The sequence below is a fragment of the Pezoporus flaviventris genome, unplaced genomic scaffold (genome assembly GCF_033815535.1).
Source record: "Pezoporus flaviventris isolate CSIRO_AGI_PZ_B2104156 unplaced genomic scaffold, CSIRO_AGI_Pfla_v1 ptg000031l, whole genome shotgun sequence".
NCBI classification, from domain to species: domain Eukaryota; kingdom Metazoa; phylum Chordata; class Aves; order Psittaciformes; family Psittacidae; genus Pezoporus; species Pezoporus flaviventris.
Genome location: NW_026892579.1, coordinates 52272632 through 52284760, shown reverse-complemented (window position 1 = coordinate 52284760; position 12129 = coordinate 52272632). Strand labels below are relative to the sequence as shown.

Below are 12129 nucleotides of genomic sequence, written 5' to 3'. Positions count from 1 at the left end.
TCTGTGCTTGTGATCACTGGAGCAAGTCCAGCATCCTAAGGAAGTTTTGACTTCTCACCCCCACCTGAACCAACATTCTGAAATTTGTCAGCCTTCAGGATTTTACCTCTCTCACCCCAGAGCCTGAACGAAGCCCAGACCTGGTCAGCATTGCTCCAAGGCCAGGACTTGGCTGGTTCTCAAAAATACACACAATAAAATGGCGATCCAATTGCAAAGAAGATCATAAATAAAAAAAGAGAAAAACAAACAAAAAACCTCCAACAAAACAAACCTACAATGATAGCAAATATAACAGGCATAAACATTGGGTCAGAATACATTCCCTGATACCTTAGAGCAGGAGGTAAAGTGATAGAGAAACTAGCTCTCCCAAGTTTCATTTTAGTCCTCCTCATGGAGCTTTCCCCTGCCAGGTTTCTATCTGAAAGTGTCTCCTGCACAATCACAGGGTAGTCACCAGACTTTTTTTCCCTTTCAAAGCATCTGACAGAGTTGTAGAAAAGTTCAAAATGATTTAACAGTAGGTCAGGAAGGAATATGCCCAAATGACGAAGTGAAACAACTGCAAATCATAAAATAGTCAGTTCTTTTCCCTTAGCTGCAGTGTCTGGCTCCTTCAGACTGTCCCTTTAGGACAGAAAATACTCAGTCTCTCACCAATACTCTCCTAACCTTGGCAACATAGTCACGCAAGACATGAGTTAAATCAAAATTATAAGCATCTGGAACCTCCTAGTGCATCTGTGTAGCTCCTTTTACCTATGTTTGATCCCCTTAACTTCCATATTCATTTTACAGTAAATGCCATTTCACAATGAGCATGAAGATTCAGAAAAGTTCAGAACCTAAACTTCTCCAACTCATCACGGACTTGATGTCCAAATATCTGTGAAGACCTGACCATATGTAAAATTTCTGGGGTTAGACAAATATTTACAATTAGGAAAGACACCATATTTAGGTTTTCCAAAGTCCCCTTAAAGTCACAGGGATTCTCAGAGGGGCTCAGGTGGTACTTATCTGGATGTAAAGTTTTTCTTACTCTACAGGACTCACCAAAGTGGAGGTCATAGACGGATGTGCAAGCTTTTCCAGTCTGGCTGTCTCCAGCTCAGGAACAAACTGGAAACTGGTGTTCAGTGTCACATCACCCCCAGGTAAGCTCCATTTTCTGCATGTTTTTTGATTTAGTAACTAAACTCAAAACCTTACAGGTCATCTGAATTTATAAAAAGGGAGTTAGGCTTTGTTTGAATGAGTGGCACAATGCCAAACCTCTAAACACCCTGACTCCACTCCCACGTCCAAGTTAGCATTACCCAGGCAGCAATAGAGCTGAGTAGCTCCCGAGCTATTCATGCAAGATTCCTGAAATCAAGATGAGTTAGTAGAGAGTATTGTTAAAAAAAAGGTGCCTCTTTCTCCCTGGATTCCTTAGTTATGTATCCCATGTAGGAATCAGGTACTTAAGGCCAGCCGAGCTGCCAGAGCAAACTTTTTCCTCTCGAGTCCTTTTTTTCCTGTTTGTATTCAGAAATTCTCCCTCTGTTCTCCAATTATTTTCATAGCTCCTTTCACCAACTGTTTGTCTGCACCTGGTCATCTTTATGGGTGCAGGAGATTACATACATTCAGAGCATGCCTTCAGGACTGGGCTCTGCTACAGGTATCTTTTCAGTTTACAGAGATGACATTGGAACCTCCAGGATCATGCAGTTTGCATTAGGTCTGTGAGCAAACCCAATAATGGTGAAGAGGCAGGTGTGCTTGTAACCTCCAGAAATACCAGCTGAGGGAGGACATCAGCACCTTGGGGATATGGCACCATGTGAAGTCTGGTTTGCAAAAGCCTCAGGGCATCTGCACAAGGGAAGCACGTGTCCAACTGTTTGGGGGCCTGAACTTATCTACAAATCTGGCTCTGAAGCTACATAGGTGGCCAAGTATTGTTTTCTTCTTTCAGAATGACTACTGAGGCAAGTCAAAGGAGAAACAGGTATATGCTGTCTGGTATACAGTCCAAAGACAAATTAAGATATAGCTATTGTTAAATGCTGTTTAAAGTCACTATTCTGGTATTGCACACATACATACATACATACATATATGGATATATGTATGGATACAGATGATATATATAGGTACACACATAGATGTAGACATGGTTATAAATAGATATATAGACAGATATAGATATACAGGTAGATATACTGATATAAATACATAGATATAGATACAGATAGAGATAGATAGAGATGACATCTCCATATATATATAAATTGAGACCCACCAGGTGGAAAGGAACCTAGGAAGGACAGACACAAATATTTCCAATAGAGGTAAGGCGGCATGTGTGCCACTGCATTAAGCCCTGATAAGTACTCTTTTGCAGCATTGAACATAATTTTGTTTATGCATTTTCAGAGGTGATCTCAAAATGGAGTAGGTATAGCCTGACCATTTTTAATATGAAAACTCCAAAATACCATGACTTGTTTCAGACAGGAAAAAAACAGAGGACAAATACATCCGACTGATGAAATGGCCAAGCTGAAACAGCTAATGAAAAAATCTAAGCAAAAAATTGAAAAAGTTACTAACTTTTAGACTATATTTTTCTGAACAACCTATCTTAATAATAGGAAATACTGAGAACAGCTAAAACTGGTTTTGGATGGAGATCAATATATTTACTAATGTATGAATATTGTAAGACAGGGTACACATAATAGCATAGGATAGGGTTTATAACACAAGAAATCCTTTCCTATCTCAGGATTAAATGAAGATCCAGGGAATTTTTTTATGAGAAACTTTTGCTCCTCCTAGTCACAGGTGGCTAATAACATGAGGTGTTGCCAATGGCTTTTCAAAGAGAGAATGAGGGTGCAGGGAGTACTTGAAGGTAGGCCTTTAAAGGGGACACATATATCTACTTTTAAGGTGTGTGCTGACAAACATCCGCTGCTCTCATTGCCTTCACTTCAGTGAGAGTGATGGAAAGTCAGTGCCTCATGAGATCTGACTTTCTAGTGAGAAGTACAGCATAATGAAATGTGTTTTGAAAGCTATTTCAGGGAAGTCACAAAATTTTTCCTCTGAATAAAGGTCAAATGGAGGTCCCTTTTCTGAAGCATTTAGTTAGAGTATTGGAAAGAGATGTTTACACCTAGCAATGTGGATGGCTGATGCATCTGTGCAGGTATCACCTGTGTAAAAAAGAGTATCGTACACTTTTGATATGCACTACAAAAGTACACTCTTTGCTTGTTTGCAATTGGAACCAAGCTGGAGACAGTATAAAAGGTTTTATACTGCCAGACTGTTGCCAAAGATACTTGCTTATTTTTTGAGATAAGCAATAATTAAGTAATCAGAGAATAAATGTTTGGGATATGTTTTCATTACCAGGTTTCTTTGTGCACCCTGGCATAGTTTGCTATTTGAAGGCAGCTGAGAAGATGCAGTTGACATTGAAAGCAATAATCCCATGTTTTACTGATAGCTCCTAGGGAGAGTAAACTATTCATAGCACTGCTGCATAGTCTTGCGTCTTGCTACAGTAATATTCACAAAACTGATATGGGTCCCAATGGGCTCAATACATCCACTTTCCATTTAAACCTACAGCAGTCTACTCACAAAGTATTAGAGTAGTGCAAAGCACCTTTAAGCACCTGTCTGTGTAGAATCTTTAATATCTGTGAGACTACTTCTCTCAACTGAAGTTCGAATGTGTTTGTACCCGTATGCAAATTTTTCCAATTGGAACATGCTTCCCACATTGTTCTGATGAATCTCTGCTTTGTTCAAGTGGACAACATTGACACAAATCTAATTAGTTTCAGATAAAAGTACTTACAGCTACTTACCCTAGTCACCAAGCCTCCATCTCACTGTGTTTCTGATTGTTTTTATAAATTGATGGAAAAAAACAAAGGTTTTAGATTTTTATTAAAAATGGAACTGAAACAAGTGAAAGAAATACCCATCCAACAAAATTGTTGGAATTGTGAGGTTAGGACCTGTAATGAGTCAGATTTTAAGACAGGTAATGAGTTGTTGTGTTAATCCACATCCTTCAAACTGGCCTATAGATAGTGCCAGGGCCAATTTTCTTAAACTCCTGTCCTTCCTAGGCACATCTCCATTCAAAATGTGTTTTGAAAGAGATTCAAGGAAAAAAGCTCTCCATATTTCTGATTTTGAAAAGGGCAATATTAGGCGTCTTCCAGTCCTTGATGCTCAGATACTGAGACCAAATGAACTCGTCAACAAAAACTGTGAGGGGTGGCTGGCTTAATTCTGACTTAATTTACAGAAAACTTTAGAATCTCTGGGTGAAGAACAAGTTTGTATGCATCAAGAGGCTAAATATTTGCCATGTTATAAAAATAAAATCTTTTATTTATAATGTTCATTATTGACATGGTAGAAAATATTAGTAAAGCCACTGGGAGTTTTCTGCATCATGGACTTAAGGTTAATGCTAATTAATATTTCTAGGTCTCCCATAACTTACATTGATAAGAATTGGGTACATCCTGTAAAAGCTGTATGACCACATTTCTTGTCACAACTAATTTTTATGTCTTGCTATGTAGAATGTGCATGTTTTCTTTCTGGGCCTGATCTGTTTGGCCTCAGAAATAAATGTTTCGTGAATGTATTTTCTAGGTTTTGTAGTCAGCTATACAAATTCATGAAAGAAATATTAAGGATTGTTAATTACAAAGAGGCTGCCTCTGTTTCAGGAAGCACCGAAAGCTTGAAAGTTGCATCGGAGAAGTATTGTTACATATTTGGTTTGTCCTGGTGCTCAGTCCTAAAGAAATGTTAGCTAAAGTTGATCTGGAGATAGATGGGCTTATGGGTTGTTCCTGCATGCATTTTTAACAGCAGCATCACTGTTGAAAGCCTATAACCTGGTGTGTTAGCCGTTAAACCAGTGTTCTTACCTTTGCAATAAACTCAGTAAACTCTGACTTCTTTAAATTCTCAGGGGCTAAGTTTACCGTGTTGTCTCAGCCATTTACCATCTTCCCTGTCCCCATGAGAGTGAAGGCCAGCATGATCCTTGTTGTCGTTCTGAGTTCAGCAGCATCTGCATTCATCCTCACTATTGCATTCTGCTGGTTCAAGAAGAGCAAAAGCAACAGTAAGTTGGAAATAACCGCTAAAATTTATACTTGCAGACTCCCTATTTTATTTTAAAATTCCACAACAGGATTCAGACAATGGCACTGAGAGAAACCTCTGGGAAGTACAGTAATTAGCAGAATAGTTTGTAGTTCACAGTTATACAGTTTTGCGCTTACAACAGATGCCCGAGTCCTGGCTGGAAAAAGCTTTAGTGGTATGTGAAACCTGATGAAAATCTGATTTCCATAGTGCACACAAGCAATTGCTATGATTTCAATGATCTACTCAACCACTGCATTTTCCTGATGAAGGATGACATAGCAAAATATAACTGTGGTGAGGTTATGCAGCCTTGGTGCTGACCAAGGACCAGGCACAGATGCAGTGGGAATACCACAGACACTACAGCACAACCATGTTCACATGAGACTATCAAGCATCATGTGAGTCAAAATGGTAATGGGAGGGCTATGGCTTCCCTGGAGTTCTCACCCCAGCAAATTCCCAGTGCTACTAATCTACCTTAAGGTTGATTTCTTTTTCTTAGACCAAAGAAAGATACCTCAAGAAGGCTTTCCCACTACAGAAGACAAAAAGCTATTTGTGTAAGAAAACAACTGAAGATAAAAGAATGTGACCATAACTGTTGGTGGCTTGATTGACAAATAGCCACCTGAAACTGCTAGATACGTTGAAAGTTACCAACAAATTTGCCTTTCAGATACCGTATCTGAAGTCAGGACCTAGACAGATGTACAGGTAACCCTCAGTGGAGGAGTAAATGCACATCCTGATTAATAAGATATCTCCCACTTCTTTCAAGACCTTCTCATAAGTTTCTCCAAACTTTTGCTTTTAAGTCATTTTGCAAATCCGGGCTGAAGGGTCTTTATCCTAAACTGCACCATAAGCACTAGCTGAAACAAGGTCTGAATTTTCAGCATTACTGAACATGGTGACAACATAAGTAAGAGTTCTACTGAAGAGAAGAGGTGGGAACCCTGATGGCAAAACAGAAGATGGTATGAACATAGAACAGCACTCTCCACTTCTTTTGGGTAGAAAGAACACTTCTAGATTATCTGTTAATTCACTAGCAGTATACTGTTGCTTGAATTAATAATTGCTGCTGAGCAGAGGATGGGTTGAGAGTCATGTGACTGTATGTTTCATTGCAGAAACGAGGATTGAATGGGCCAGTACCAAGGGACCCCATAAACAGGCACAGACTCATGCAGCTCACATCCAGACCTGCTGTAATCAAGGAGAAAATAAAAATGGTGTGCCTGTAGCAGCAGGTGAGACTGCAGTTTGTCTGTAATTCAAATTCATGAACAGTTAAATTTAAAAAGAGCTGGTTTAGGTCTCTTAACAAACTATAGGTTTGTACAGGACCAATGGCACAGTTTTCAGAAGGTCTGTCATTTTATTGCCTTCTTCTCCTCCTTGGTATTTTTCTATTTGCCATTTTACCTCTTTTCTATATATATTGTGTGAAATTCTAGCTCCATTGAAGGCAGTTGCACAATCCCCCTTAGTTTCAATGAGTCAGTGATTTCACCTAGTGGCGTTGGAGCAGAGCAGGGACCAATGTTCGCAGTGTCCCCAGATACCTGGAGCAACAGTGCTTCTCCCTGCCCAGGTCTCCTAGTGCTGCAGCAATAACTGTGCAGTGCTCAAAATACTCTGCATAAGTTTGCAGGCTGTGGAGGACTTCAGCAGAACTGTGATGGAGGTAGAAAAAACCACTCAGGGCTTTGTTACCTCCACCACTCACTAGACTGTCATGTCATGCTTTCTGAGCAGTGAGTCCATGCCAGCATCCCAAAGCAACTCCATTCCCACCCACCTTGTTCCCTGTCACCCTATACTCCCCAGGGTCCTGCCAGAAAAGCCCCTCTTCCGCACACCTCCTCGAGACTTGTCTTTTCATCATGTGCTGATCAAACATGACTTCTGAGGTCACAGAAAAGCAGACAGCCTCGGGGATCTGTGACTGGCAGCAGAAAGCACTGGCTTCCCTTTCCGTAAGTGTGAAATGTTCTTACAGTAGTTGGTGGTGGTTTTTGTCTCACCTGCCAGCAGCACAGATCTAAAGGCATTCGGATAACCCCACTAAACCACCCATTTACTATGTTTGGGAATTTCTTTTCCCTCCTCTTTGTCAAAACCTGTGGATTACATAAGAGGCAGGAAGAGGCAAGCTGGAGTTTTTACCTCCTTTTAATTAGCATCTATCACAAAAGCAGAGGGAGAGGGAGAATGAGAGAGGAAATTCTGCAGTTTATGTGTTTTGATATTTGCTGTACTTCTCCAAAACACAGCATTCAGCTGTGTGCCTTAGGATACATATCTGCTATAAATTCATTTTTTATCTAATTTGTCTGAGATCTAAGCTTCCTGTGGAGGTCTGAGATCAAAGCATCTGATTCTGTCTGATGTAGGCTCTGACACATAATGCGTGCTGACTTAGTTCTGTCTATAAACTCACAGTGGGAGGCTGCCATTCTCCCTTGGCACCTTTACATAGTGAACTTTCATTTTGGCTGGGGAGGCTGACAGGTATAGCGTTGATTGGAGCCGTCATGTAAATAATTCAGAGAAAGATTTTTTTTGTCAGAAAAGGCAATCCAGCCACTTAAAGTCTTCTAGGAATAGTTGCAAGACAAAAAGATTCCCCCTATATGTTCAAATCTAAACAAGGGTAACAATATCTTAAGTGAATTTAATACATATGACTTGGAAATGTCTAATGTTTGATTTATTCTTATTTAAAGTGCTGTTGGTTTTGGAGAGAGAGAGAGGAAATCAAAGCTGCAGTCTTTTTGTTTAGTTTCTGCTTTATAGCTGTTCCCCCCAAATGACATTCCACTTTTCCAATGCAATTAAGTGTTTGGAGCTGTTATTATTAATCACCACAGCAAGAGTTGCTAGAAGGATTTTCTATTCGGTAGTGCTTATATAGTATGAAGTCCAATGGATCTAGGGGCTCTGGCTATTGTCCCAGAACAAGTAGCTGGGGATAGCTGAGGAAGAAAGCTGCATGTGTAGATTTACAGTATTGCATGGGAGAAAGGGTCAAGATACTGCCTTGTCTCACCTTGCTGTAATAAAAAAATTCTCCTCACCTATATACGATTATCTCCCTCTTGAATTAAATAACTTTTGATTAACTAACTCATGGTTAACAGAATGGCACCTGGCGGTGGAGGAACACTTTTTCTTTCTGAAATTTATTCCGGTGGTTCATCACCTTTGCTATTTAAAAGTTGTATCCTCTAACAGCTTAAGTCTCCTACCTTTAATCTCTAGTCCTTTCAGGTACTGTACCTGATAGATCTTATCCTGAACTCCTTGGCCACCACCACCAAGAGATCACTGTTGTATTTCTGAAGAGGTTCACCTACTCTGGAAATAAGGTCTGCGGCCCTTGCTCCTATGCTGCTCAGAGCATCTCCTCCTTTTTCCTTTCTACAGGCTTGCCATTTTTAATACCTTTTACAAAATTTCAACAGAATAAATTTTAATTTTAATTCCAAATATCGCACTGATGGAAACACTGCATAACTTCCATTTCAGTAGTGGTGTCTCGTACTGATACATATAGCCACCTCTGAGAATTTCCCGTATATAATTACTGCCTGAGCTCTGTCAGTCAGCAAGAACTTAATCCAGTCAATTGTTTGCTTCAATGATATTGAGTAGTTTGTATTCATTTAAAAAAAAATTAGATATTTTAGATTACTATGTCATACAAATATTAAGGCAGTATTTCATCCTTTAAACTGTTTATATCCAGAAAACTTCTATCCTCCTCCAGTATTTCAAACTGGCTTGAAAAGACCTATTTTCACAGTTGAAAATGGCACCTTTGAAGATGAAGAGGGTATCAGTATATATCAAGAACTAACAGGAAGCTTTGGTATAGGGGTCGTGACCTGATTATCTTGTTTATGTGTATAAAGAAGAAAATTGAACCTACTGGTGTATGTAATTTGTTCTTTAAAACAGCCAACTACCTAATGTTAAAGCAATATTAAGAAGGAAAACTATTACATGAAGAAACATGTGTGACCCCTGAAAATTTACTGACAGCTTTCCCGTGGATTTCCAAGAGGTACAATCCTGAAATTGAAAGCAGTGAGTGTACAAGTTGAAAAAAAGCTAACACTCCTTAACAGGAAAATTGAGCGCAAACATGAAGCCATTGACATGTCTGTCAGGGTTCAAGGAGTTCAAGGAGTGTCTGGATGATGCTCTTAGTCATATGATTTAATGTCATGTATTTTTTGTGAGACGCAGGGAGTTGGACTCCATGATCCACTGGGATCGATGGGGTCCCTTCCAGTTTAAGGTATTCTATGATTCTATGAAAATGATCCAGCAAATAGAGTTCCAATTAAAGATTTCAGGAAAGGGAGAAGAGAACGGCTCTAAGCAGACAGTCTCAGCAATCATGGGGTTGAATGTCACAGGTTTCTAGGGATCAAAATTCAAGGACAAACCCAAAATATCAGGAGTGGTAACAGCACATTTTCAGGGATCATTTGTGGTAAGGATCTGTAATATATGCTGTTGAATAGACTAGAAAAAGTGATGTTGTCCACATGAGGTATGTTGACTAGGACTAATTCTGGATTTGGTCCCAGTATAAAAGTTTTGGGTCTGGTCTGATTTCATTTTGTTTTCAGGGGAAGGGAGAGATTTGCAAGAATTTTACAAACGTATTCAGCATCCAGATGTGGCAGGCTGCCAATCTTGCACTGAAGTGATAGCGCACCCTGTCAACTCAGAAGCCGTCTGCTGTTACACCACAAGTGTGGCTGATAACTGGTTTATTAAGATGCAAACATTTTTTGTTCCCACATGAAAAATGTACAGTATATATTTTGCCTTTTCTTCATTTTTTTCAACATCATTTTTTAAACAGCATTGCAAGTTACAGACTCTGCCTTGAGTAGGATTTAAATGTTGGAAATTAAAAGTTCTACTTTATATTACAGCCTGATTCAGAGAGGGTTGATGTATTTTACAGGCAGTATTAATTTTTTTACAGCTTAACATCAAAATTATTATCAGTTTTAGAAATGAATAGCTTATTAACCAGCTGTATTTTATATACTTTATTACTAAGCATTTTCTGATATATTTTTTGACTGTTGGAATGTGCTCTAGGAACTGCTAGTGTATCAATAAGAACAAATCAGATGTTTTGGTTGCTTTATGTTTATTTGTGGAAGCAGCTGATGGTTGTTTGGTTTTATCAACTTATTTCTGTCAAACCAAAATTTGTGAATAGTTACAATTATTTGTCCAACAATAACTGCTTTATCATTCATGTCTTTAACACACAGTAAAGGCATAGAAGGAACATGAAAGTAGCATCTTACAATTATTGTAAAGCAAGTTTTAAACAAGTCTTGCCTTCGCAGATATGGAAGGAACTGGAGCAGTGGGACATGCCACAGGACAACTGAAGGAGCTGAACCTGCAGCCCTGTGAAGCCAAACCAGTGACAAAGATGAGTACTCTCCAGTGTAAGACAGTGGACAAGGATACCTTTTCTTCAGCCAGGAAAAGTGACAGTTACCAGCAGCTATGTGGAGTAAAATCTGGTGACTCTCTGGAACTTCCGCAAACAGTCCTGGGACGCACCAGCCAGAAGGATGTTCTCCAGACTTCAGCTGGTTACAGCAACAAAAGGGAAATGTCTGAAAGGATGCCTGAATGTCAGAATGATGTCAGAGAGCACGTTGCTGTAGTAGCAGCAGAGGTGTAAAAGAAGTGGCATGAGGTGGTGGGCTACTGACAGAGCAAGTTTTGCCTGGCTTGCAGTCAATGTGAAGCTGTCTTTTGTCTCTGTAGTCACAATAAAACATACACATATTAGCATAGGGAGCCAGATGGCCACATGTACAAATGAACTGTTTACCTGGATCTGCAGCCAGCTGGGAGACTCTGGCCATATCTATGATGTTGACCTTTCTTAGTTTCCAAAACAGTGTGTATCTACCCAAACTGCTTGTTGAGAAAAGGCCTTCTGACACCTCTACAATTCTCTCAAGAGTTTTTTGGGGAGTGCTAGTTGGTTATCTAGGTCAGCTTTGAGATTACATTCAAAAGCATCCAAGGATTAGCCTAAACAATTCAACAGTGCAGATGATCAGATTTCTGATACTTTAATATATTAGCACTAGTGTAGTATTAGTGTCTAGAGCAATGCTGATTGATATGCATGCATGTAAACAAATACATAGGAATTTTCCCATTTTTTCAATCATGCCTTTATTTTCATTCGAAGAGCTTTAGTATGTGCATAAATATTTTTATTTTTCTGAGAAAAAAACTCAGAAACTTCAACTTCCATTTCATTATGATTTGATTAAGTGCCTTCCATTCCTCCCTAGTTAAATCTGTGGTGTTTGTTTTTTTTTTTTTGTTTTTTAATTTTGTTTTGTTTTTTAATTAAATTGAATTTTATTTTTTGTTTTTTAATTAAATTTTTAATTAAAACATTTTATGAGTTAAATCTTCACCATGGCATTGTTTTCTAGCACCCTTAAATCACTGGTTTGTTATAAATTATGAATTGTATTAATAAGGCTGATGGTTTTCAGTTGCTCAGAGAATTCCTCTGTGCTTTGTTTTACTGAGCTAGAAGATGAGGAACCTTATTATGCCCTCAGTGTACCATAAAATTCTGATTGCAAGGTGTCCTGGTAGCACAAGATAAAATTTACACCCCTCTACATTAAAAATACTTAAGCAGGAAAATGAGGTTTCTGGCCAGATCAGCAGAGGAAGAGAAGGTAAGAAACCTTGTTTTTTTTATTCTTATTTATTTATTTATTTATTTTAAAGAAAGAAAACAACAGCAAAGAAACAACCGTAAACCAGTTCACTTCAAGCTGAAGGAACTAAGGTGCAGATTCTGGTCAGTGAGCTACAGAGTTTTTTAGGTACAAAAATAGATTCATCAGCATT

At 38.9% G+C, this 12129-nt stretch overlaps 1 protein-coding gene across 4 annotated transcripts in view; it reads left to right on the top strand.

Moving 5' to 3' along the window:
• PKHD1 (PKHD1 ciliary IPT domain containing fibrocystin/polyductin) overlaps positions 1-11527 on the top strand; it is a 254520-nt gene extending 242993 nt beyond the window's left edge. For 3 of the 4 annotated variants that reach the window (XM_061461031.1, XM_061461032.1, XM_061461030.1), the window contains 4 exons: positions 1053-1160; positions 5006-5161; positions 6324-6443; positions 10578-11527. In XM_061461031.1, coding sequence (XP_061317015.1) covers positions 1053-1160; positions 5006-5161; positions 6324-6443; positions 10578-10924 — 731 coding nt within the window. In that variant the 3' untranslated portion in view covers positions 10925-11527. Of the gene's footprint in view, positions 1-1052; positions 1161-5005; positions 5162-6323; positions 6444-8457; positions 8565-10577 lie in introns of all 4 variants that reach the window. The other variant, XM_061461033.1, reaches the window with a different exon arrangement.
• Positions 11528-12129: the final 602 nt, after the last annotated feature.